Source organism: Thunnus thynnus, chromosome 19 (assembly GCF_963924715.1).
Source record: "Thunnus thynnus chromosome 19, fThuThy2.1, whole genome shotgun sequence".
Lineage (NCBI taxonomy): Eukaryota > Metazoa > Chordata > Actinopteri > Scombriformes > Scombridae > Thunnus > Thunnus thynnus.
Genome location: NC_089535.1, coordinates 15,054,837 through 15,078,108, shown reverse-complemented (window position 1 = coordinate 15,078,108; position 23,272 = coordinate 15,054,837). Strand labels below are relative to the sequence as shown.

The 23,272-nt window shown below is 39.9% G+C and overlaps 2 protein-coding genes across 3 annotated transcripts in view; one reads left to right on the top strand and one right to left on the bottom strand.

Annotated features, from left to right (window-relative positions):
* Positions 1–14,207, top strand: part of LOC137170312 (E3 ubiquitin-protein ligase UHRF2-like) — a 32,804-nt gene extending 18,597 nt beyond the window's left edge. For both annotated transcript variants that reach the window (XM_067573577.1, XM_067573578.1), the window contains exons 4-16: positions 3,718–3,936; positions 4,087–4,196; positions 4,290–4,476; positions 5,246–5,369; positions 7,177–7,284; positions 7,479–7,583; positions 7,717–7,823; positions 8,146–8,308; positions 8,699–8,836; positions 8,967–9,201; positions 9,457–9,605; positions 9,785–9,883; positions 9,993–14,207. In XM_067573577.1, the coding sequence (XP_067429678.1) occupies positions 3,718–3,936; positions 4,087–4,196; positions 4,290–4,476; positions 5,246–5,369; positions 7,177–7,284; positions 7,479–7,583; positions 7,717–7,823; positions 8,146–8,308; positions 8,699–8,836; positions 8,967–9,201; positions 9,457–9,605; positions 9,785–9,883; positions 9,993–10,139 (1,891 nt within the window). In that variant the 3' untranslated portion in view covers positions 10,140–14,207. The remainder of the gene's footprint in view (positions 1–3,717; positions 3,937–4,086; positions 4,197–4,289; positions 4,477–5,245; positions 5,370–7,176; positions 7,285–7,478; positions 7,584–7,716; positions 7,824–8,145; positions 8,309–8,698; positions 8,837–8,966; positions 9,202–9,456; positions 9,606–9,784; positions 9,884–9,992) is intronic.
* Positions 14,208–16,437: 2,230 nt separating this feature from the next.
* oaz1b (ornithine decarboxylase antizyme 1b) lies at positions 16,438–22,829 on the bottom strand. Its single transcript, XM_067573985.1, is given in 6 exon segments — positions 16,438–17,561; positions 17,684–17,769; positions 18,146–18,318; positions 18,700–18,786; positions 18,788–18,839; positions 22,628–22,829. Coding segments are annotated over 6 exon segments (654 nt in total). The 5' UTR covers positions 22,753–22,829; the 3' UTR covers positions 16,438–17,430.
* Between the last annotated feature and the right edge of the window lie 443 nt (positions 22,830–23,272).

The window sequence follows — 23,272 nt, the reverse complement described above, 5'->3', positions numbered from 1 at the left end:
TAAAGTACTTTTTTTTTTTTTTTTTTAATAAAGTTGCAGCTTCACATTTTGGCTTCAATTACTCACAGAGCCGAGGTTAAGAGAGACTGCGGTCACTTTGCTTCACTTCTGTCAAGTAATTATATTCAGATAGCTTGTTTAGCGTCAGTGTATTTCAAACTGAGCTGCTTATCAGTAAATTGAGGACTTCTCATTTCATTTTCTTCCTCTTTACAGGGACTTCAGCTACATAATTATGGTTTCTGAACAGACTGTAAGAGCCCTTCTGCTGATAATTCATATTGTCTCCACTTCATAACTGATCAAATATGTTTATACATTTCATTCAGACACACTTTGTATTGATAGAAATGATTCGGTTCCTTTCTTTCTTCCTCCTTCCCACAACTCCAGGGAAAGTTGCATTTTATTTAATACCAGGCTTTGGGTCTAGCCACTGTGAGAGCGTAGGCGGACAGTCAAGTTAACTCTGTGTAGGCATTTAAACCTGACGCTGCACATGTTAGAATTCAGACCCTCAGACTAGTTGGGACAATCAGGTCAAATCAGATAAATGATCTGGCGACAACGTATCACAAAATTTGGAATGAACTTGAAAGCAGTGTCCGTTGAGAGTAGCCTCCACCCATCAACCATGGGCAGTTGCACGAAGTACTGATGTCACCGCCAAAATGTTTGGCAGCTGTTGTTAAGGGCTAAAATGATCCAACACAATGCAGACCAGTGCTTTCTGTTCTGGTGGTTGTTGTATATCTCAGATCTGGACAGAAATGTTTTCTAGTGTTTTTGTGAGTTATTACAAGGAATTTTGTTTGCCGTCATATGCTGGTCGACTCTTAATTAGAGGCATTAGTTGGCAGTTTTGGGTCAGCAAGTACATCCTCAGAAAAAAAGAAGTCTAAGGGATCTGAAGTAATAATATCATGGTTATTGTATGTTTTTTTATGTATAGAATTTATGATAAAGCATCAAATGCAGGGAAATATAACCTAGACAAAACTAGCAGGGGCTCTCTAATGAATGTATCACATTGCAGGGCCAGCAGCCTCACTTCAATTGATCCAAGTCATGTTTCCCCATTAAGATAATTGTAGTGCATCCATTATATGATTTTGTTGCCTTTTACATGTGTATGAAAGGAATTAAATTGTATTTTACCATTCCAGTCATTGTAAGTAAGTCCCTAAATGTCCACACTGATAAAATGAAATGTCATTTTATATCAGATCTGGCTTTGTAAGATATTTAAGCTTGCAATATTATTCTTTTATACCGTTATTCATTTTTATGGTGCCTGCGTAGCTGGCACGATGTGAATGAGGGCGAGTGTACAACAGTACAGACAGTTGGAGCTTGTGTGGTCTGTTCATGCTGAGTCCTATTGTGCTCCAAGGTTGATATTCCTCTCCTCTGTGTGTGTGTGCGTGTGTGTGAGTGTGTGTTCACATGTACATGTTGGCTTGTGTCTGTGTGTGTTGCTTTTATTCACCCCCCCACCACCACCACCACCACCACCTCACCTCACCCCACCCCACCCTACCCAAAACTGCAGTAATCCCTCGGGCCTAAAAAAAGGAAATCCCTGCACTGTGCCCCGGCCTATTCTTCCTGGGAGTACGCTACTTGTGTGCTACAACTCTTACAGTCTTACATCTGTGCACTTTCTCCCGTCAATTTATAATGGCTCCAAATATGCAGCGTAGTCTTCTCAGTAAGAAAGCAAAAGCATAAGTGCACAGTCTGCACGGATAACATCTTAAAATGTCGGGCATTGTAAGTTAGCATTTGTGATTTTTAGCCAGAGCCTAACAGGCCGTCGTTGGTTCTGCGTCAGTGCAGACTGTCTGAGAAAGTACCCGGTTTATGCTCAGCCACCACCCCTCCTCCCCAAAAAAATGCAAACATGCACTGCTTGCTCATGCACGCAATTCCCTGCCCCCCCCCCCCCTTCAACCTCCCACTGTGCGAGCGGACCTGAGTGTGCAGGCTGTTGTGCAGTTAAACTTCACTGCTAACACATTGTTCGTCTGTAAGCATAATTCGAGCTATTGGCAAGCAAACCAGCTGTCAATTCATTCCAGAGTCAGGCCTGATCCTCGCAGCTTAATGATGATTGGCAGGCAGGAAACCTGTGCAGTTAACCTCACTACATCTCCACTCCAAGTTTGCTAGACAAGAAGACACATCACACTTGTTCCGATTTTCTTTTTGGCAGAGGAGGAACATTTCAAACTGTACAGAGTGTCCTAGTGGTTTAGTGATATTCTAAAAAACAAAACCTTTTTTAGCATCAGAAAACATCAAGTTCTGTGGACATTTTATTCAGCCTAATCCTGTAATTACTACACATTTGTTTATCTTGGCTGTTGGTCATTTTTTAGTCACCTCACCTTTCCTCACTCTGCTGCTGCTGTCGAGTGGGGCAGATTGTACAGCGGTTTCCAGAAATTGTGCTCAGGATGTAGATGACTCAAAAGCCCGATCAGACTTTAGTCTGTCTTTTCTCGTTGAGTCACGTTAGGCCTGAATTTTCTTGGCATCTAAAACATGCCTTTGGTTGGAGAGCACAAGCAATATTACACAGTGAATATAATGACGCTGCTATGGAGCAAGATGATCATTTTCTGTTCTTTCTTGCTTCCAATACCTCCAGTTGGGGACTTAGTCCTGTCTATATGTTAGTTTTACATGATATCTCAGAAACAACAGGTCCAATTTTGTTCCAGTGTTTTGCTGACGGCAGTAAGGTTGCCATATTCAGTTATTTTCCGTGTAGATTAATGGGGAGAGGTGGAGGGAGGCCATAGTTGTAAAAATCCTCCACAGTTATTAGCTCCAAAATCCAAGTCCAACTGTTTTTCTGAGTTTCATTGTATGTAGATGCAAATGAACAATCTACAGTATGTGAATGGGTATTGTTTAGTAGAAAAAGTTAATGTTTAATTACAGTAATTATTTTTTCTATCAGAAGTCCTTATAGACTGTGTAAGAGCTGCTGTATCTGTGGAATATGTCGTGTAGACATACTGTGTAAAAGTAGTCCAGTCTGAAATTAAATCCACAAGTTTATTGGTAATGGTTTTTTTTGGCTTAGTTTCACTTCTAGTCAAGTTTTTATAGCTGCTTTGTCCTTAAATAGACCTGTGCTTGAACCTTTTAGCATATGACATTGATAAAGAAAAAATAACATCATTTTGTTTTCTAAACTGATGATGAACATGTTTCAGGGGCCTGAAATACACGCTTGAATAACCTAATAATTAATTTTGATCTGTAGGTCATACTACAATTACATGCTGTGGCTCTGGACAGCAACTGATCTCAACATTTCGACTTTCTGTGCAAAAACCCACGTGTATTACAGATAGTTTTTGTCTCTCTGTGCCTGTGTGGGCTTCTGTTGACTGATTTTTCCTGTACAGAAAGATATACTGCTTATTAATGGAGCAGTCTCTCACTTACTGCATTGAGATGTTAAATAGTTTCTGAAGAGTTGCTTTTGCTAGCTAGAAAATTGTAAAAAAATCTTCCTGAGGATTTTACACTGTTGAAGTTTTTCTTCCAACCCAACTGTTGATCGAGTGCTCAGCGGGAGCCTCGTCGTCTCTTTGTGTAGATAAGACAGGAATGTAAAAATCAGGCTGATTTCAAACACCTAAACCCCCCCCCCCCCTCTCCTTTCCTCTCTGCCTGCCTCCCCTCTTCTCCCTATCCCAGTTACCCAGAGAACGGTGTTGTGGAGATGCGACCAGTGGATGTGCGGCCTCGCGCCAGGACCCTGCTGCGGTGGGACCAGCTACTGGTGGGCATGCATGTGATGGTCAACTACAACTTGGAGACCCCAGAGGAGAGAGGTTTCTGGTTCGACGCAGAGGTCCAGTCCCTCAACCAAACCACCCGCACCAACAAAGAGCTCCGAGTCAAGATTCTCCTGGGGTGAGGATCCTCCCTCCCTCTAGGTGGGAGGGTTGCGGGACTCTTTTCGTCTCCCTCTTCGGCTTCCTGTTATTGTCTCTTCATCTCCTGCTCTCTCTTCCTATCCCCCCCCCTTTTTTTTTCTGTCCATGTCTCTCGCCCTCCCTGCAGGGGTCCCGGAGATGTGATCGGAGATTGTAAAGTTCAGTTTCTGGATGAAATCTACCAGGTGGAAAAACCCGGAGCTTGTCCGCTCTCGGCTGCGGATGGACAATTTAAACGTATGCAACAGAGTCTTTATTGCCTTTAGTACAACCGTTGGTGTGTGCGTGTGCATGCGTGTATGAATTTGTCCTCCATGTCCTCGGATCCAGGGAAGAGCGGGCCCGAGTGTAAGCACTGCAAGGCCGACCCGGACGCGGAGTGTCGCTTCTGCTCCTGCTGCGTGTGCGGTGGGAAGCAGGACGCTCACATGCAGCTGCTGTGCGACGAGTGCAACATGGCGTTCCACATCTACTGCCTCAACCCGCCACTTACCACCATCCCGGATGACGAGGACTGGTGAGAGAGTGCAGCTCACTAATTAGCTCCAAGATCTGACACTAGTCAATTTAAGAAGGCTGATTAATGGTGTTTAGTAGGAGCTTAAGTGCATTTAAGATGTAATTAAGTGGTGATTGATGTTAAAATCAATATGAAATAATGACATAATGCAGTCGCAGGTGTGAGTTTATCTAATGCAGTGGCTTTGAGGATCTCTGCCAAACAGAAACTAGGTGTTAGTGTTTTGGCAGTTATGGAGAGGAAGATCCCCACCCTCTGTTTCTATTTCTGGCGTGTGTTGCTTTTGGGAGATGAAATGGCGAAAAGCTTAACATAAAATTGTCAGACAGCATTCCCTAACCAACTTCCTGGTACACTTTTTATGTAAAAGACAGTGCAACATTTCTCTTTAAGGTACTTATTAACAAATGTCTTTGCCTTCTGGGTATTTTGGGGAAGTGGTGCTCCTCATTATATTTTACAGTGACTTGTGTTTGCCAGGAAATGGCCAATAAATCTTTTTCTTTGTTGAATCTCCACCAAGGAAAGTGGTTATGTCAAAATATGCTGATTCAAACACTGAAGTTATCTTAAGCTTCGATAAAATCTTTTGTTGGATGTTAGCTGAGGAGAGATTATATCAAACTTAATGACACTGATTGTCAACAGCTGGATTTTCTGTGTTAAAACAGCGTCTCCATCTTTTTATCTAGAGCTTTGTTACTTACACACACACACACACACACGACACTACGTCAGCAGGAAATGATTTCCTTTTGTTCTACAGGTATTGTCCCACCTGTAAGAACGACACCAGTGAGGTTGTCAAGGCAGGAGAGAAGCTCAAAGCCAGCAAGAAGAAGGCCAAGATGCCTTCAGCAACGACTGAGAGTCAAAGGGACTGGGGAAAGGTGAGACCTTTAAAAGTACTCACACACACACACACACACACACACCAGGTGTCCCTGTAAGATTGAAAGAAAATGTGAACAGCGAGCCTGAGGGAAGACCTGTGGTTCTTCTTCAAATTGCCTGGAAGGAGCAAAAGGCTATGTGGAAAAATATGAAAAAGCAGTTTGAGTGTCAAAAGTTTTTCTGCAACATTAACTTTTCCAGATTGTTTTCTGCTTCAGTCTCTTGAACTGGGCACACGCAGGCTCAAGTGGCGTGCACATGCTCAGTACAAGAGGCTGAAGACGGATTTTGCTTTTCCACCCGTCAACTTTACACCGTAACACTTATTGCAAGAAATCAATTTTAAAAAGAATGACAACCAAGATTATCAGTGTTTCTGAAAAGTCACGCTCTCCTTTCTGAGGCCAGCATTTTCCAAATGCATCCACTTCTTTTTTCATTTTTTTTGTCCGTCTGAAAGACGACAAGAAGAGCACCAAATGAAATGAATTTCTGAGTGTGTAACACTTCATGAATTCAAAATAGTCTAAAAAGTGATTTTAAAAGGAGAAGAAATGGACCTCCTCAGAGCAGAATTCATTTCATTTTTAAGTTTAAACCACAAGTTTGCCTATTTTACATGTTGTTGTCGTTGTTTTTTTTTTTCCTGTGGGAAGGTTTGGGGTGTTATCCATTCATCACAGCCATTTTACTCCATTAACTTACTGTAAACTGGTTTGTGTATCAGTGACAGTATGTGTTTAATATTTTCTGTAGGTGACTGTCTGCTCCGAGTTTTGTGTTGTGCTTGATGAGAGAGATAAATGGTTGTGTGTTTTTCTTTGAAGCTCAGTCAAATATTGTCTCAGCACGCCGCAGATTATTCTCTCAAATCAGATGATCAGATCAGACGTCTTTGATCCCCCAAACAATTCTTAATATCTACTCAACAGGCTTCTGGAGTTGATTAATGATGTTGGTTTGAGTTATATAATGTGCTTGAAACTGATTAAATGTTTTGCTCATTATCAAGCTCTTCTCATATAATTATAACACGACTACCTGAACACCTCCTGCACCTCCTCCTTCAATTTTTTTGTGGTTTTGTAGGGCACAAAGCAGAAAATTACATTGGCAAAAACTAGAATCATCTCATTTTAGCTGCTGATGCAGAAAATGAGACAGAAGCAGACAGCTGACATGTATTTAAATTTGTTTTTTTTTTTTTTTTTTAAGCATCTGTTTTAAGCATACTGTTAAATATTTTCCCCCAAATCTCCTAAGAGTCTTTTTTTAATGGCAACACTTGGAGATATTGCGTGGCTCCTTTCCATCCTGGGCTCGCTGTCTCCCTGACGCTCCGCTCCGTGGTGTAATGTGAACAATGCCATTAAGCATGACTTAGCCACTTTCCTGGAACTGCCAACGGAAAACAACTCCTTTCTTTACCAGAATGCTCCCTTTCTCTGCGGACTAATTGAAAACAGCCTGGCTTGTGTGTTTGGGCACATTTAAGCGCTGTGAGTCACACAGCGTTTATTCTTGACTTTCACATTATCGCAATTTTATAACCCTCAAAATACTTTGCGAAAAGTTGCTTTTGTACTTTCAGTTTTTATACCCTCTGTGAATGGTATGCTCATAATTTCTTGAAAGTATAACATTTTTTTTGTACATAAATATTCACTGAAAGCTTTTGCTAGATTTGACCTACAAATCAGCAATCCCGCTCCTTAACACTACTTTTTCACTCAGGTGGACATTAGATGGTATATTTGTGCATTTAGCTTAGTTTCTTTGCTGTCTTTCTTGATGTAATTGCAGGGTATGGCCTGCGTGGGGCGTACCAAGGAGTGCACAATTGTTCCTTCAAACCACTATGGACCCATACCCGGTATTCCTGTTGGAACCACATGGAAATTCAGAGTTCAGGTTAGCCAAATACTCTGATAATTGATTTAAAATTCCCAGAAAATCGAGCAGTTGTCTCATCCTCAAATACTGTCAGTATCATTTCAGTATGAAGTATATTATCATATATTTCTATATTATATATTAAATCTGTCTCCTCCACACATGATAATTACGTTCCTCTGCTTTTCTTGTTTCTCTCTTTGTGCTTTCAGGTGAGCGAGGCAGGTGTTCACAGGCCACATGTCGGTGGTATCCACGGGCGCAGTAACGACGGCTCCTATTCGCTGGTGTTGGCCGGGGGCTTCGAGGATGAAGTGGTGGGTTATTTCTATTATTTACAAGATGTTTACGAATTTCTCAGAAGTGTATTCTCACAGGTAGTTTACTGAGTCACGTGTGAAGTAGTGGCATTTGACCTCAATTACTCAATTATGTTGCCGTGACCTGTAGGACCGGGGAGATGAGTTCACCTACACAGGCAGCGGGGGCCGTGACCTCTCAGGAAACAAACGGATCGGAGAGCACTCTTTTGACCAGACCCTGACCCACATGAACAGGTATGACCGTCCATCTACGTAGGTTTTGTTCTCAACTTTACAGGTTTTAAAAATGTCCACTCAGCCACCGCAAGTTCAGGTTTGCAAACTTTGCACTAAATGCGGTTCTTTTGGAAAAAAATCTAATTTAAAAAGCTCACCGATTGTTCATTTTTTTTTATTTACAGGGTGTCTTTTTCAAATAACAAGCTTGAGTGATTAACTTCTTAATAGCAATTAATCATTGATTATTCATTAACATCCCAAATCCTCAGTCAGACTTGATTAACATCATCCTGTCTCATCTATAATTCTTTCCCTTGGCTCCCCTCGACTCCTGCAGGGCTTTGGCTTTAAACTGCGATGCACCTCTGAACGACAAAGATGGGGCAGAGTCCAGGAACTGGCGGGCGGGAAAGCCGGTGAGAGTGGTGCGCAGCTCCAAAGGCCGACGCATCAGCAAATACGCTCCCGAGGAGGGAAACCGCTATGATGGTATCTACAAGGTACAGACAGGTTTTGCTTTAGGCTGTAAAACAAGGTCTTCTTATTGCTTAAGATAAATAAAAATGATATAAATCACAAATATGGACCAGAACTGTTATCATAACAGACAGGAAATGTAGGGAAGCATGATAGTGAGAAAGACTCTTATATAACCATCTGTGGACAAGCCACTTAATCCCCACCTGTTCTTTGACCTTCTCACTTAATATGACCTATTTTGGAAGCTGTACTTGTAACAATAATTTGATTCTTTACTTCATAGACCAGGCAGGACTCATAATTTGATACTTAGATTATAGAGATTTGAGATGTTACTTGATCCTGCTCCTGAAGATCTCTGAATTTTATGTTTAAAATGTGTTGCTGTTTGTTTTTGGGGTGAAACTTAGGTGGTAAAATACTGGCCAGAGATAGGAAAGTGCGGTTATCTGGTGTGGCGGTACCTGCTGAGACGGGACGATCTGGAACCGGCGCCATGGACACCTGAAGGGCTGGACAGGATAAAAAAACTGGACCTTAATGTTCAGGTTAGACCGCAAGTGTGCCTGCATCTATGTGTGAACTTCACTGCGTAGACACTAACATACATTGCTTGGTTGTTTGTACTTTCTTCTTCCAAATAAGCAGTCTTCTTAGTGATTGTGTGTTACTCTGCAGTACCCGCCCGGCTACTTGGCAGCCATGGCTAACAAGACAAGGAAAGAGGCCAATGCCAGACCCGGTCGCAGCGGCAGGGGGAAGCACCATCCCGGCAGGGGGAGGCCGCGGAGACAACGCAAGATCAAGGAGAAAGAGGAGAACGATGAGGATGAGGAGGACGAGCAGCCGATGGCCAGTGTGGACGAGGATGAGCCCCAAAGTAACGGAGAGCAGAAGACAACCAGGGATAGTGGTGGGTGCTTTCAGAGATGAAGCTCAAAGCAGGTCAGACACTGTCTTTAGAGGTGTTGTGAGAAGAGGACAGGTGAGAACAGCGCGAGCAGCGGTACTTCTCCTAAGATAGCTTGTAAATATTTCATATTTGTCATCGAATTTTCCCCCAGGCATGCACCACTGTGAGATGAGTTTGCTTAACAGCTTAGTTTTCATTTTTTTATACTCCAAGAGTAGCTGCTTTGTTAAAGTCCTAGTTGTGTTTCTTTACCAGAATCGTCACCAGCGGTGGAGCCTCCCTCTAAACGGTTGAAGATAGAGGAGACATTCAAGCTGTCAGAGCAGCAGCAGCAGTTGATCCGAGAGGACACAGCCAACAAGAAACTCTGGGACGAAGCCATGGGACACCTTGCAGAGGGACCAGTATGCATCTCAGCACACTCTTAACACAATAACACATCTCAGGCTCCTCAAACACTTGCGTTCACAAAGCGACTCATTGGATGTCTGCAGATTTTTGGTTTGCCTGTTTTTCAGTTTTAACATGTATTTTCCTTCTTTCCCTCCTCCTTTCACGTGTTTCTATCTGTGTGCATATGAAGAATTTCCTGCGCAAGATGGAGCAGATCTTCATGTGCGTGTGCTGCCAGGAGCTGGCCTTCCAACCCATCACCACCGTCTGCACACACAATGTTTGCAAGGTATGTAGCGTCCATTTGAGTGCGTATATTTATAACCACCACCACATAAAAATTCCCAAATTATTTGTATCTGTGTCTGAATTTCTCCTGCCGCTCCCCTCCTCCTCAGACCTGTCTCCAGCGGTCATTCCGAGCGAAGGTGTACACCTGCCCCGCCTGCCGTCACGACCTGGGCAAAGACTACATCATGACCCAAAACAAGACGCTTCAGATGCTGCTCGACCAGTTCTTTCCCGGCTACAGCAAGGGCCGATGAGGTCGAAAAAAAAAATCCCATTTCTACGTAGAATACATACACGCACATAAGCATCCATTCTGTGCACCCACGTATACCGTCAAGTACCTAGAGCTCCACTTTAAAACGCATCACGCACACATACTGTACTTACCCACGGGCAAATGTATATTGCATATACAGCCATTTATGTATACAATCATTCATACACAAACAACCTCAGTAGGAACTGACCTCATCTGTTGAACTTGGACTGTCTCCATTAACGTCACCAGCCTGAAATTCAAATAAGGACGTTTGTTTTTTTGTTTGTTTTTTTTTTACCTTCCCCACAAACGCACAAAAAGACACACATAAGGAGCCTTGACTCATACGCCCACAAGCAATCTCAAGATATTAACTAATTTTTTAATTTGCCCCCCCCCACCCCCCACCCCCACCTTGTTGACCACTGGTTCCATAAAATTGACACAGTACAGTCCAGATGTCCCTTCTGGTCATATCATGAAATCAGCCATTAGATTCCTGCCAACCTGTAAGCATTTTGTGTACCATGTGTACAGTTTTACACCAAAAAAAAAAACTCAGCTGAACTGCTTTATATATGTTCAGTGTTTGAAAAACGGTGCTAGGTTAATACAGCAATTTAGGCTCAGCAGGACTGGCAATTTCACAAGGTTACTAATGACACATAGAGGAGACAACGTCCCGCACAATTGGAGCAAGCAGATCACGTGAGACGCCCGCAGACTTGTTAAAGTAAAATTAAGAAAGTCACATTTATATATGAAGAGAAGCACACACTGTTTATGCCTTTGAAGCACTTTATCAATGACATGTGCAGCAGACTTGTTTTATAGTTTTAACCAGGAGCACCTGGTAGCATCCTGCTAGCTGCTCATGTCACTTGGGATAATGCCATTGCCATGCCTCGAGCTAATGAGAATAGCAAATGTCTCGCCGGTGGTAACTTAACATAAATTGGCAGCTGTGTCCGGTTTGTTTGGAGTGTCAGGAGATTTCTGGCCCCAACAGAGCAGCAACCGCACATACCTAGCGAATGCAACAGTCATCAACAGGCACAACTCTCTCCTTAGATTTTATGTGGAGTTTAAATAAAAAAAAGGCATTTTGAACCTCATAAACATACCAAAGACATGAGGCAGGGCAGGGGTAAAAAAAAAAAAATCTTCAGGAATCTGCTTTAAAAAAGTAGAGGAGTCACGACTAAGAATAAAATGCAATGTATACTTGTGAAGTATCAAACAGGATCTTACCAAATTTGGAAAAAAGGGCACTTTTTGTTTCCACTTCTAAGCAGCTATAAAAAAAAAAAAAAAAAAGTACAAGATAAACATGCACGCACCAGTGAATCTGTCTCATAAGCGCTGTGGAAACGTCTAACATTATTGAAATGATTTGTGAAACATTATTAATGTTCATATGTGTAACCTCTCATTCGTGGTTTCCACTTTGTCAGTCAGATTTCATGGACTAGCAGAGAAATACTGGTAATGATGTAATGAAAGTGAAAGAGTTATGTGCTGCACCCTGAAACGCTTGAACAGCACGATGGCGCGCTGCTTGCATCCACTCTTCAATGACGCTTGGAAGGGCACACTGTGGTCGTACATGGTGTTACCAAGCAACCGAAATCAAGCAGTACTTCACACAAAGATGGTTAGCATATATCGTGCTCAGCGGATATTCATCTGCTATTGTTCCTTCTGTTAGATTCAGTATAACCTTCTGAGTTATCTGCTTCTCCTTCATTGTTAGGATTGCACAGCCATGACCCTGTGAGTTATTTGTCATCGCATTACATCCGTGAATCGGAGTTACATCCGTCTCAGTTTGCTATGAATGCAAAAGGCTGCTGATTTTCAGTCCTTGACAAAGCTTCCTGATGAACATGATGATGCACACCATCAGAGGCTCAGGGACACCACATCAATATACAGTATATAAGCCAAACATACTGACTCTGTAGGACAAGAAGACAGGAGATGGATAAGAGTGCATTTGTAGCACTGACAGTCACTAACTGTACCGAAAGTTGGCATCCAATGCCCGGTCAGATAAGTTGTTAACTTATTCTTTGAATCAGAAATTTACTGGTTTAAAAATCTGAATTTTATACTATTTTTAGTTCGGCAAAGTTCTCTATGGCTGCTTGTGTTTAGGCGACGATAAACATTTGAGAACTGATTTTGTTAAACGAAGGGGGAAAAAAAACGGTTTTGTAGAAAAAAAAAAAAAAAAGGTCCAGGTGTCATATTGACACTAGTACTGAAAAATGTAAACAATACTCAGTCCTACATGCCACAAGTGAGAGCTTTTGAATATTGCGAGGGGGGTTTTCAACAGTGCATATGTGAGAATTCATTGGTGCATAAGGACATAACACATTTACATTACAGTACGGAATATTTCAACAGGTAGTATGTTTAATTACACTTGCATGATAACACATAAAATATAACATAACTGTGAATATAGAGTTGGTAAAATGCATGTATATGCAAGGTAAAGATTGAATTATGTCCCTACAACTTCAACACTGGGCCTGAGTTAATCATTTAATGTTCAAGCCCTTGTTAGCCAATAGTAGATCATTAGATGATCAGTGTCAGCAACTTCCCCTGATTTCATCATTACATACACACACTGTGTGTATATTAAGGAGAGAGAGAGAGATGCCGGGAATACAAGAGTAGACTTAACAGGAAAAGAACACTTATCAAGCTGAAAAAACATTTTTTGGAAGTTACTGATAGAGTATTAGATTATTGCCTGTGCTGAATATGTAAATACATAAACTGTTTGGTTTCTTGGCGCAGAAAGAGACATGAGACAGCAAAGTCTGTCAAAATACAAAACAGAAACATTCATCGGTTTCACCAGATTATCAGACTCAAACACACTACGGTCTATGGCCAAAAATACAGTGTTAAGTGGCAGCTGTGAACAAAAAATGAACATAAATTTGGACCAAAAGACCCACAACGTCTTTCGACTGTTTCTTAACTATTCTTTAAGCTACTTTTATTTGGATACAATCCTGAAAAAGACATGTTTTTGTATTTATTGCTCTTCTTATATGTTACCATCCAGTGGATTCAGCAATACCAGTAAAGAACTGCCCCTTTCATATCTTTGAAACACACTTACATAAGCTTTACATAAATCATTACGTTGTTTTCATACCAGGAAGACCAATGACAGTTATAATCTTACAGTATATGCCTACATGTCCTTTTTATCTCTCCTTTTTGCCCTTTTGTAGGACATTATTCCCCAATTAGTTTGATCATTTTAAACCTTTTTGATTATTATTTTTTTTTTAGCTGCATAGTGCCACATGGTAACAGTCATGTGACGACTGCACAGAAAGATGCATGGCCTTATTATTACACTGCACCCACGCATGTTCAGTTCTCGGTTACTATTTTTATCTGTGTGACCTGACACATCATCTTCTACTACGATCAAATATTGTGTTGACAATCCAAGCAAGTCCATCCCCCCCCTCAGAGTTAAAAATGTTGTTTTTTTTCTATTGTGAGCAGCTGACGCAGATTGGCATCTTTTCCAGTGCTGATATGGTACTTTAAAATGTCAAGGGTTGGCAGGTCTGATAGGAACTCAAACAACAACGTCCCGCGGAGATAACATTAGTCGCGCAAGCAGAGCCGGTGCACTGATCTGAGATCTGGACAGAGGTCACCTGGAGAGCTGACACACTCACGAGAAGTTCAGATTAAAGTATTCAAAGTAGTTTTAACACAGGAGTTGGGTTTTTTTGCGGGAAAAATGTAGCCCCTGTTCATCAACATCGTTATACTGTAACAAGGTAAAGCCATGTTTTGTTTAAAGCTGTAGACGACGACGACAGCTTAGAGAACTAAACGTGGAAACTCTTCAGATCAGAGATGAAGCTGTGTGTCTCACCCAACACTTCCTCCCCTTTCATTGGCGGGCTGTTTGTTTGTTTGTGGTGACGTCCTTGTTTCTGTTCAATCATTCAGGATTTTTTTTTTTTTCTTTCTTTCTTTTTTTTTTTTTTTTTTTTTTTTTTGAAATCAACAACATGCAAGTACAAATGGTCTTTAAAAGCTAACTGTGATGTGCATTACTTCCGCTGTTGCTCAATCTTGTTCAAAGATTATTTTCTTCCCCCCGCGTTGACTGGCAAGTTAATAACCCTCCTTTCTTTCTCTGCTGTGACCTTTGCTCCCTTTTCTCTCTCTCTCTCTCTCTCTCTCTTTCTCTTTCTCTCCTTCCGCTGTCTTCTTCCCTCCGTGAAACCTACAGTACTAACAAATTTTTAGACGTCTTGTGGACGCTTGGCTTCAGTGCTGTGTTGTTGTTTTTTTTTATTGCACTCTTGAAGAAAAATGTTTGAAAAAGTCACATTTGATTTTCCTAGAATGCTTACTATTATCTATGTCCGTGCGCCATTTTTCTATCGTTTTTAGTTGCTTCTCTTCCATTTTAATCATTAGTCATTTTTATGTGGCGACCTCAAACATTTGCAGCATACGCCAGTCTGAGGAGTTTCATTGCTTCATATTGTGATCTGAAATTTTATACATGTCATAATAATACTTGATATGTACCTAATAAATATTTGGATTCCAGAAAACTGTTTTCTTTTTTTTTTTTTATGTGTTTTACACATTTCACAGTGACTTTTGAGATCAGTGTAAAGTGTGAAGTCAGATTATAGTGACACATATAGTATAGTGCAGTGGTGTTAATCACAGTTCTTACATTAAACCAGTTTATCATCAGCTTTTATGTGGTAGAAGGAAAACACATCTTTTAAGACTTTTTATTTTTTAGAAATACACAAGTTGTTCTCTCTTTTTCCTTTGTGCCTTGCACAGTAAAATCAGAACAGGCAGTGTTTTCTTTATCATAAAGAAGAGGAGGTGGATTTTTAAATCTTTAGGGCTTCAAATGAACACTTAATCACTACTGTCAGCCGGTAAGTAACTAAAATAACATTTAAAATGAGGCAGACCTACAGCTGACTACAGTATTTGTATATACCACATATGATGGTTTCTGAGTAAATTATTGGTGCTGCCTGCTGAATATTGAAAACCTTTCAAATGATATTTTTTGTCCTACAGTTTTAACATAATACAAGAAGTAAGGTATCAGTAAGAATATGAGCTGCTGCTTTGATATCAAACAAGAACGTAATCTCATATTTTGCCTTTAACGATGACAATTTATCATCTCAATCTATTTTAATTAGACACCAACAGACAAATTTAATCGATTTTACCCAGTTAAGAGCACCAGATGTCACTGAAATACCTGCTCAGGTGTGCTGAGTTATTCCTCCTGATTACATCTCTGCTCAGGTTGAAGGTAGGCAGAGCCACGTTAGAGGTTACATAAGGTCACCAGACTGCTGTATAACAGACTTTATACAGTAAAACACAGTTACAATGTGTTTTACATGGTGAAACTCAAAATTTAAGCGCTTCAAAACTACAATTAAATAAAATTAAGCAAATAATGGTACAGAAAATGAAATAGAATAAAATACCTGACAATGATATGAACAAATAAAGCAGATAAAACTGGGAAAATTGAACTGAAGGATAACATAATATAATCAAAGCCTTTTTAAAAAGCAGGTGAGTGAGTACAATACCAATTCAACACAGTCTGTACATGCAAACACACTCAGGTCTGATCATCAGCTTAATGAAGTGTGATGTGTCACCTGCAGGACTCTAAAATGATCAATGCATTATCAATATGTGCAGCTAATAGAGATACCAGTGCACTTATATACACGGTTATAGATGCGAAAAAGCTTCAAAAGAGGATTAAGTAACATTTGTTTGTATAAGTACACATCTTACACTGATGGTTACAGCAGATGAAACCTTAACATCAGCTGTTGGACGCTCATGTTTAGTTTCCTGTGGAGCCTCCTGGTGGTATGAAGACACATGACAGGCTCTGGATGTTTGCCCTGCTGCTCTTTTGTAACTGACCTGATTTTCTTCCCTTATGTTGGATACAAGTTATAGTTATTATTATCACTAGAAGCTCAAGGGGGTGTCGAGTGTGACTTGGTGTGCGTTGTACTTTGTTAGCTAAAAGGAAGCTTATGATTAAAATGAAATCATTAATAAAATCCCTGATTACGTATAAATTTGATGCATCTCCAGTGATTACGTCAGGTAGAAAAACTCAGGCTTCACGCTGGAAAACTGTCAATTCATAGTTTAGGATATTTAATTTAAAAAAAAAAAAGAAATAAAAGAAAGAAATCATCAGATAGTAGACAAAGGATTGTTTTTTTGTTTTATTATCACAGAAGCACAACGGTACCACTATGTAGGTGAACAACAAACTCAATACTATCATGAAAAAAAAAAGTTAAAGGAATGCTAATCCAAAAAAAAAAAAAAAATCCAATCATAACATCACAGCATTTTTTTTCTCCAATCTCCAAAACTACAATATAGTCAGATATAAATTGCAGAAAGAAGCAAAAGCACTTTGGATTATTCACTTTCCTTTCGCTTTGTACCAAAAACACTCATCACAGGATTTCTCACTTGAAACTGAAGCGCCTACATCAGACACATGCAACAGCGTTCACCTTTTTCTCTCCACCTCTAAATGGATTCACTACGTAGCTATTGAGTACCAATTATTGGGGCTGTCGCTTATTTCAAAAAGAATCATAATACTTTTAAGAGGGATGTTAGTGCTAAAAAAAATAACTGGTCCCGCTGAAATGTATTTGTAATTCAATTCAGAGACAAATTTTAAGTCATATTTAGCCAATCAAAAGAAAGCTGGAGTACCCGAGTGTAAACCTGATGACCTTTTTTGTTGTACATTCAAGAAAAAGAAGAATCCTCCACCTTAATCTATCATTAAAAAGGAAATAAACAAAACTTCGCAACATATGGAAATTAAACTGAACTTATAACTATAACAACTGCAATATGATTGTAAGTCCAAAAAAAAAAAAACAAAAACAAAAAGGTTCCCTCCTTTTAAGGTGACAACACCAATTAATCGTCAATGATAACAGTAATAACAAAAACACACAAACAGACGGTGGAAATCAGATGCACATCTTAAGTATTCCCTTCGACACAAAAAGCACGGGGAGGTGAATACTTGCATACAGAGAGCTACCGCCAAGGATATAACGAAGACGGTGGTGTATGAGAAAGCTGGGACGAGATGGACGAACACACAATGGGAAGAAAAGGGAAGGGAGGGGAGGGAGGGGGGTAAAAGCGGGGCGGAGAGGCTGTCCAGAGGGCTACTCCTCGTCCGAGGAGTCCCTGTCGAAATTGTAGGCCATGAAGAGAACGTCGGGTCGAGGTGGGACGAGGGCATGGCCCGGTTTCACAATCTCAAAGCCCAGGAAACTGAATGTACGCACCAGTTTAGCTGAAAGAAGAAGGTAGACGTTCGAGAGTCAGAAAACAGAAAGCTAAATAATCATGTTATCAAAAAAGTCGTGTGAATATGCTGAATGTGCGCTGGGAAAAAACGGGGTTGTTAGCACATACCACGATCGTCTCTGTTCTTGTAAAAGCAGACAAACACGCTAACGACTTTCAGATGTTCTTCAGCATACTCCAGGAGAGCCGCAAAACTGGAGGGAGAACAGAGGGGCAGTTTAGGTTAGAAAATGGAAAACAACCTCTTAACATGCAGGCACAAACATGTTGCCTGAATCTCATGCATATATATATATATATACACACACACACACACACACTTATATATATATATATATATCCGACAAACATGGGATGTGTTTTTACGGATTATTTTAAAAGCCTCTGTGTTGGCTTCTCTTCAGATGCTTTGAAATGTGCCAGCCTGAGACACTAAAAATCAGGCTAAAATTGAGATTAACAGGGAATCAAGGCCTGCTGCCTGCCAGGGTCTTATCATCTTTTACAAAAACATTTTCTATGCCAACATTTTCATAATGTTTTCACTCATTCCCTCTAATCTGGCCTCACCTCTCCTTGCTGCCTTCAGGAAGCGGGTCAAGAGGTATCTCCACGTAGAGAGCGCTGCTGCTTAGGACAGCATCCCACTGTATCGTCTTGGTAACAGTGGGACGACTTTGGAAGTGGAGTATCCCGGGGCGACCATTACCTGCTGGCTCCTCCGTTACAGTCAACTTTCGGTCCTGGAAAATGAATATAAATAATGCATCGGAAAACAGCAAAGGAAGTTTAATGTATCAAGTGTCTTGAAAATATTACGTTTCTCTCTAACTAGGATGGAAATGTAGCCACAACATCCTGCAACTGAGCCTGTAAAATGACCTGAAATCCGAAGAGAAAAAATTTTGGATGTTTGACTGCTGAGCGTAGATAACTGGCTCAGGTAAAACCCTGGTGTGCCTTCCTCTGCTTTGCAAACAAACACCAGATCACATGACAGGAAATGGTTGTAGTGAAACAAGAGAAGTTCCTATTCTTAACATGTTTGTTCAGCACACGCTTGTTTCTGTATCGCAGCTCCTCCTCTCGCTAAATTTGAAATGAGTGTTTGCTTTCAGACTTACTGAGTAGATTGGCCGAGCTGAAGGAGTGTGATCCCGTGTGCCATTCCCTCGCCCACCTGGGATCTTCAGGGGTGGGAGAGGGGCATCAGGAGCACCACAGAGGCCCCGGGCCGCGGGTACTACTACAGTGCAGGGACAGGCTGGAGAAGAAGGGGGGGGGGACATGATTACAACTCTGACCAATAAATATTACAATCCACAACACACTTATTGAAAGGTTTTTCTGATATTCAGCACATATCTTCTGTTACTGTGTGTACACATGTCAAAAATGCACATTCAGGAATTTTCTATAATTATTTTTATATAATTTTGTATATGATTACCATGAGAAACACATGTAATGGGACTCGACACAGAAAAATGATGACTTTACCCAACTTTGCATTGTGTGAAAACTACAGGCTGTTATTCCTATAACTAAACTAAATTAATCTGTAAATTATTTTCTCAATGTTTCATATATAAAACATCAGAAAACTAATATCTAATAGCACAAAATATCCATCACAGTATCCCAGAGCACAAGATGGTTTTATTAAATGTCTTTTTGTCCAATAAACAATCGAAACCTGAGATATCTTCAATTTACTATCATGTAAAACCTGCAAATTCTCATATTTAATTACCTGGAACCATCAAATCTTTGGCATTGTTGCTTTAAAGAAAAATTACCTGAATGATTAAGTGATTATCAAAATAGTTGCTGATTACGTTTCTTTAGCTCGACTAACCGTCGCAGCTCTAAATTATGGAGGATGTTTGCGTCACACAGCCCACACAGGCAAGACAATTATTGATCCTTTGTAATATTGTTTGCTTGTGTTTTTTGGCAAACACTGTCAGTAGTATAACATTGTTCTGGACACTCAAAAGTACACTACCACTCCAAATACAAACATTTCCATGCAGCTCACTGTGATGTTTTGGACTGTTTATCAGCTGTAAACTGAGCCGACACCTTTTCAAACTATGTCAACACCCTGTGATACCGTGTATTTGCATATTTAATTTCTAAAACAAAACAAAAAAAACCCCTCCTACGCACTTGTACTGTAGCGGTGTTCTTGCTTTCACTTCTCTGTCTGAGAGGTGTGTGTTTCCAACTTGTGCTGACATTTACCTCTTTTTCCTACTCAGGTTGAAAGCACTTATTGTGAGTCACTTAGGACAAAAAGAACCTGCAAATGTAACTTAAGCTCAAAAAAAAACATCTGTGCTCTGGCAATAAAAATGTCTCCTTTGTTCATCTTTATTGACAATAAAACACGAGATTATCCAAACTCTGCCTACCAAAAATAACTTGTAAAGTTAACCTGTAAAGTTAAATTTTAATAAATACTGCAGCTACTAACTACGTGCTCCAACCAGACCCGGATGATCTTTCACTTTCTGCTTACAGTTCCCTAAAACAATCGCATTGTGTTTACAGAGCTGTTAACATAACTTTTAAAAGAGCGGTGTACCAACACAGCAGGATGCGGTGGGAGGCAACCGACCAAAAATATTTGCTGCTACAAGCACAAACCCAGACCCCCATTCTTCAAGTCAAATTCTTAGTGTGGTTACTTGAGACAACCAGTTCAAGTTAAGCTGTTATGTCCACAAAGCTCTTTTCAAATAAACTAAACAGGCTAACATACAGTATCTTGTGACCATTGTTCTTTGTACACACTGTAACAAAGGTCCTGTCAACCTTAAAGATATTCTGTTTACTTTGTCATAGGACAAAGAAAAGCTGCAAATTCTCACAAATGAGAAGCTTTAATGAGGGAATATGATTATGATTACTTTCTTGATTTATTGTTGTCAGCAAAATGTCTAAAAATAGTGAAAAAAAAGCCATTATAATCTCTGACAGTACATGGTGATGTAATCAATTAGTCTGTATTATTAAGTCAACAATCAAAACTCCAAAGAGCTTCAGTTTCTAATCAGATAAAGAAAAAGTCAAATCCTCACGTTTCAGATAGCAATGACTAGTGAATTTTTGTCATTTTTGCTTTAAAAAATATAACTAAAGTCATTTATTATCAAATAGCTGCAGATTAACTTTCTGTAAATCAACAAATATATCAATCCTTGCAGGTAGAATGTAAATTGTTGGAGACTAACTTACCCTTAGAGCTTCAATGATTAATCAATTAGTCTATCGACAGAAAATTAATTGCCAACTATTTTGATGTTCAATTCATTGTTGAGTCAATTTAAATGAAAACATGTTGATATTCTGTTTCTTAAATATGTAGTATGTAGTATTAAGTATGTAGTATTTTCTAGTTTCATTAGTCCTCTATGATAGCAACTGAGTATCTTTGCATTGTGGACTGTTGGGTTGGGACAAAAGACACTTTAGGTTGCATCTTGGGATTGGGCAACAGTGATCGACATTTTTCACTATTTTCTGACCTTTCATAGACCAAATAACTAATTGATCAATCGAGAGAATAATTGTCAGATTAAATGATAATGAAAATGATCATTAGTTGCAGCCCTGCTTACCCTGTGATTAGTGTATATCTAAATAACTTTTCATGTTTTTTTTCACTATTCTGAAGGTTTTGTTTTCTTTTACTTTTTATGTCTTTATTTTATGTGTAAAAAATTTGAAAACCAATAAAAATATATATTTTTTAAAAGATTATCAAATAGATGCTGATTATCTTTCTGTCAATCAACAAATATACTAATCCTAGCAGGTCTAATCCAAAATATTGGAGGCTTATTTTCTGTTGATCAAGTAATCCACTAATTGCTTCAGCTCTAATATAAAACAACACAGCTCTGATTATCAGAACTGTCATTTAGTACTTTGTTCAGCTCATTTTTCTCGCTTTAATACTGAAAACAGAGTGAATGAAACTCCATTAACATAGCTGAGTTGAAAATCAATATTTTGAGTGACTTGGCACATGTTATAAGTGTTCAGGATCTTCTATATTCAACACCAAAGTCCATTCACTCTCTTTTTCCTTTATTGTTCAAATGACGTGTCCTGTAGACCATCTACGAATAGGCCACTCATCGGTTAAACTGCACCACAGGAAAATCAACACCCAGTATTACACGAATAATCTCTCCCTTCTCCGTCCTTGAGATGAGCTGGCGATCAAAACATGCACCAGTGCATCATCGTCCTGCCGTCACCAGGCCTGCGGCAGTAAACTGACAGTTGCGTAATTATCGACCTGACTCTCACGAGATCAACGTGACCAGAAAACATGTGCTCACCTGGCGAATTCTGTCATTTTTTTTCCTCCTTTACCTTACTGGAGACACCAGATGTTACAGTTAATTACGTGAGCTGAGGCTACGTACGCTGTCTCTTTATAGACTGCGTATTTATTATGTAAAGAGTACGTACAACGTCAAACACGACACTTTCTCGGCAATAATATCGTGAATATGTAATATTTTACGTTACGTTTGAAGAAAATAACTCTGTCTACGTTGTTGTAAACAATAATTTTCTTCAACGAGGAAGTCGCTTTGGTCTTTAAATACACTAACGCGATATCCTAATGTAGAGGTCAATCCCTTTTCTGTAATTAGTTTACGTTTTCAAATACCTTTAACTAGCTATTTGTTAATATTCTCCACAACACCATTAGCTGTAGCTAATCTGAAACGTAGCTAGCTGGCGCAGTTACCCACAGTGACGTAGATTAACAGAAGTTCGACGATGTTCGTAGCTAACGTTAGCTAATGTTGCTCAAATTGTCTCTCGGGCCAGCACGATAAGGCCCATGACACGTACATAATTTACAGCTAGGCCTGCCACATACCACTGAGGCTTTGATAGTACAGCACATTATGAATAAACAGTTTTACTTCCGCTATTACGGCTGCTAGCTAGGTTAGCTTAGCCACCCCTCCCCCACACCACGGATAGCATAGACGGCTAGGTATTTTTTCATCGTTTACTTACTTCCCAATCATGTCACAAATGCCACTACTTAAATCCGCCATGGTAGTAAAAGACTGCTGTTTTCCCTCTTTCTCGCGAGCAAAGCAATGACTGTTCAGGATCCGCTGGAGGTTGGATTTTACCATCCGGCCTCGGGTAGAGACACGACGGGCTGACTTCTCTCTGCTTATGCTCGGCTGAGTAGTGATCGGGCAAAGCTGGAAGCTGGTAGAAAAAACACAAGTCAAGTTACCGAAAGTTACCTGGTGAGGGAGTCAGACACTTCCTATATACTTCAAAAATAAAACTCGAGTGGATAAGAGCTTTAATTTTCCAATGTAATAACCTTTTTTTTTAAGTCTATGATAATAACAAGACACCACATTGATAACATTTACAAAATTTGCATTGCAGATCTGACAAAAGAATAAGATGTGGATCACAAATAACCAATAACATCAATAGCTGTAGCTGTGTTAATACCACATTGCACAGGATTTTAGCCCAAGGCCCCTCTCTTTTTATTATTCACATTTTTAAATTTTATATTCATTATTATATTCTTTCAGTTAACTTTTTTTTGCCTAAAAGTAGTCAAATTTAGACATATCAAGTCTAAAGAAATACTGGAATCAGCCTATAAAGGATCCACCAAGTGTTACTTTT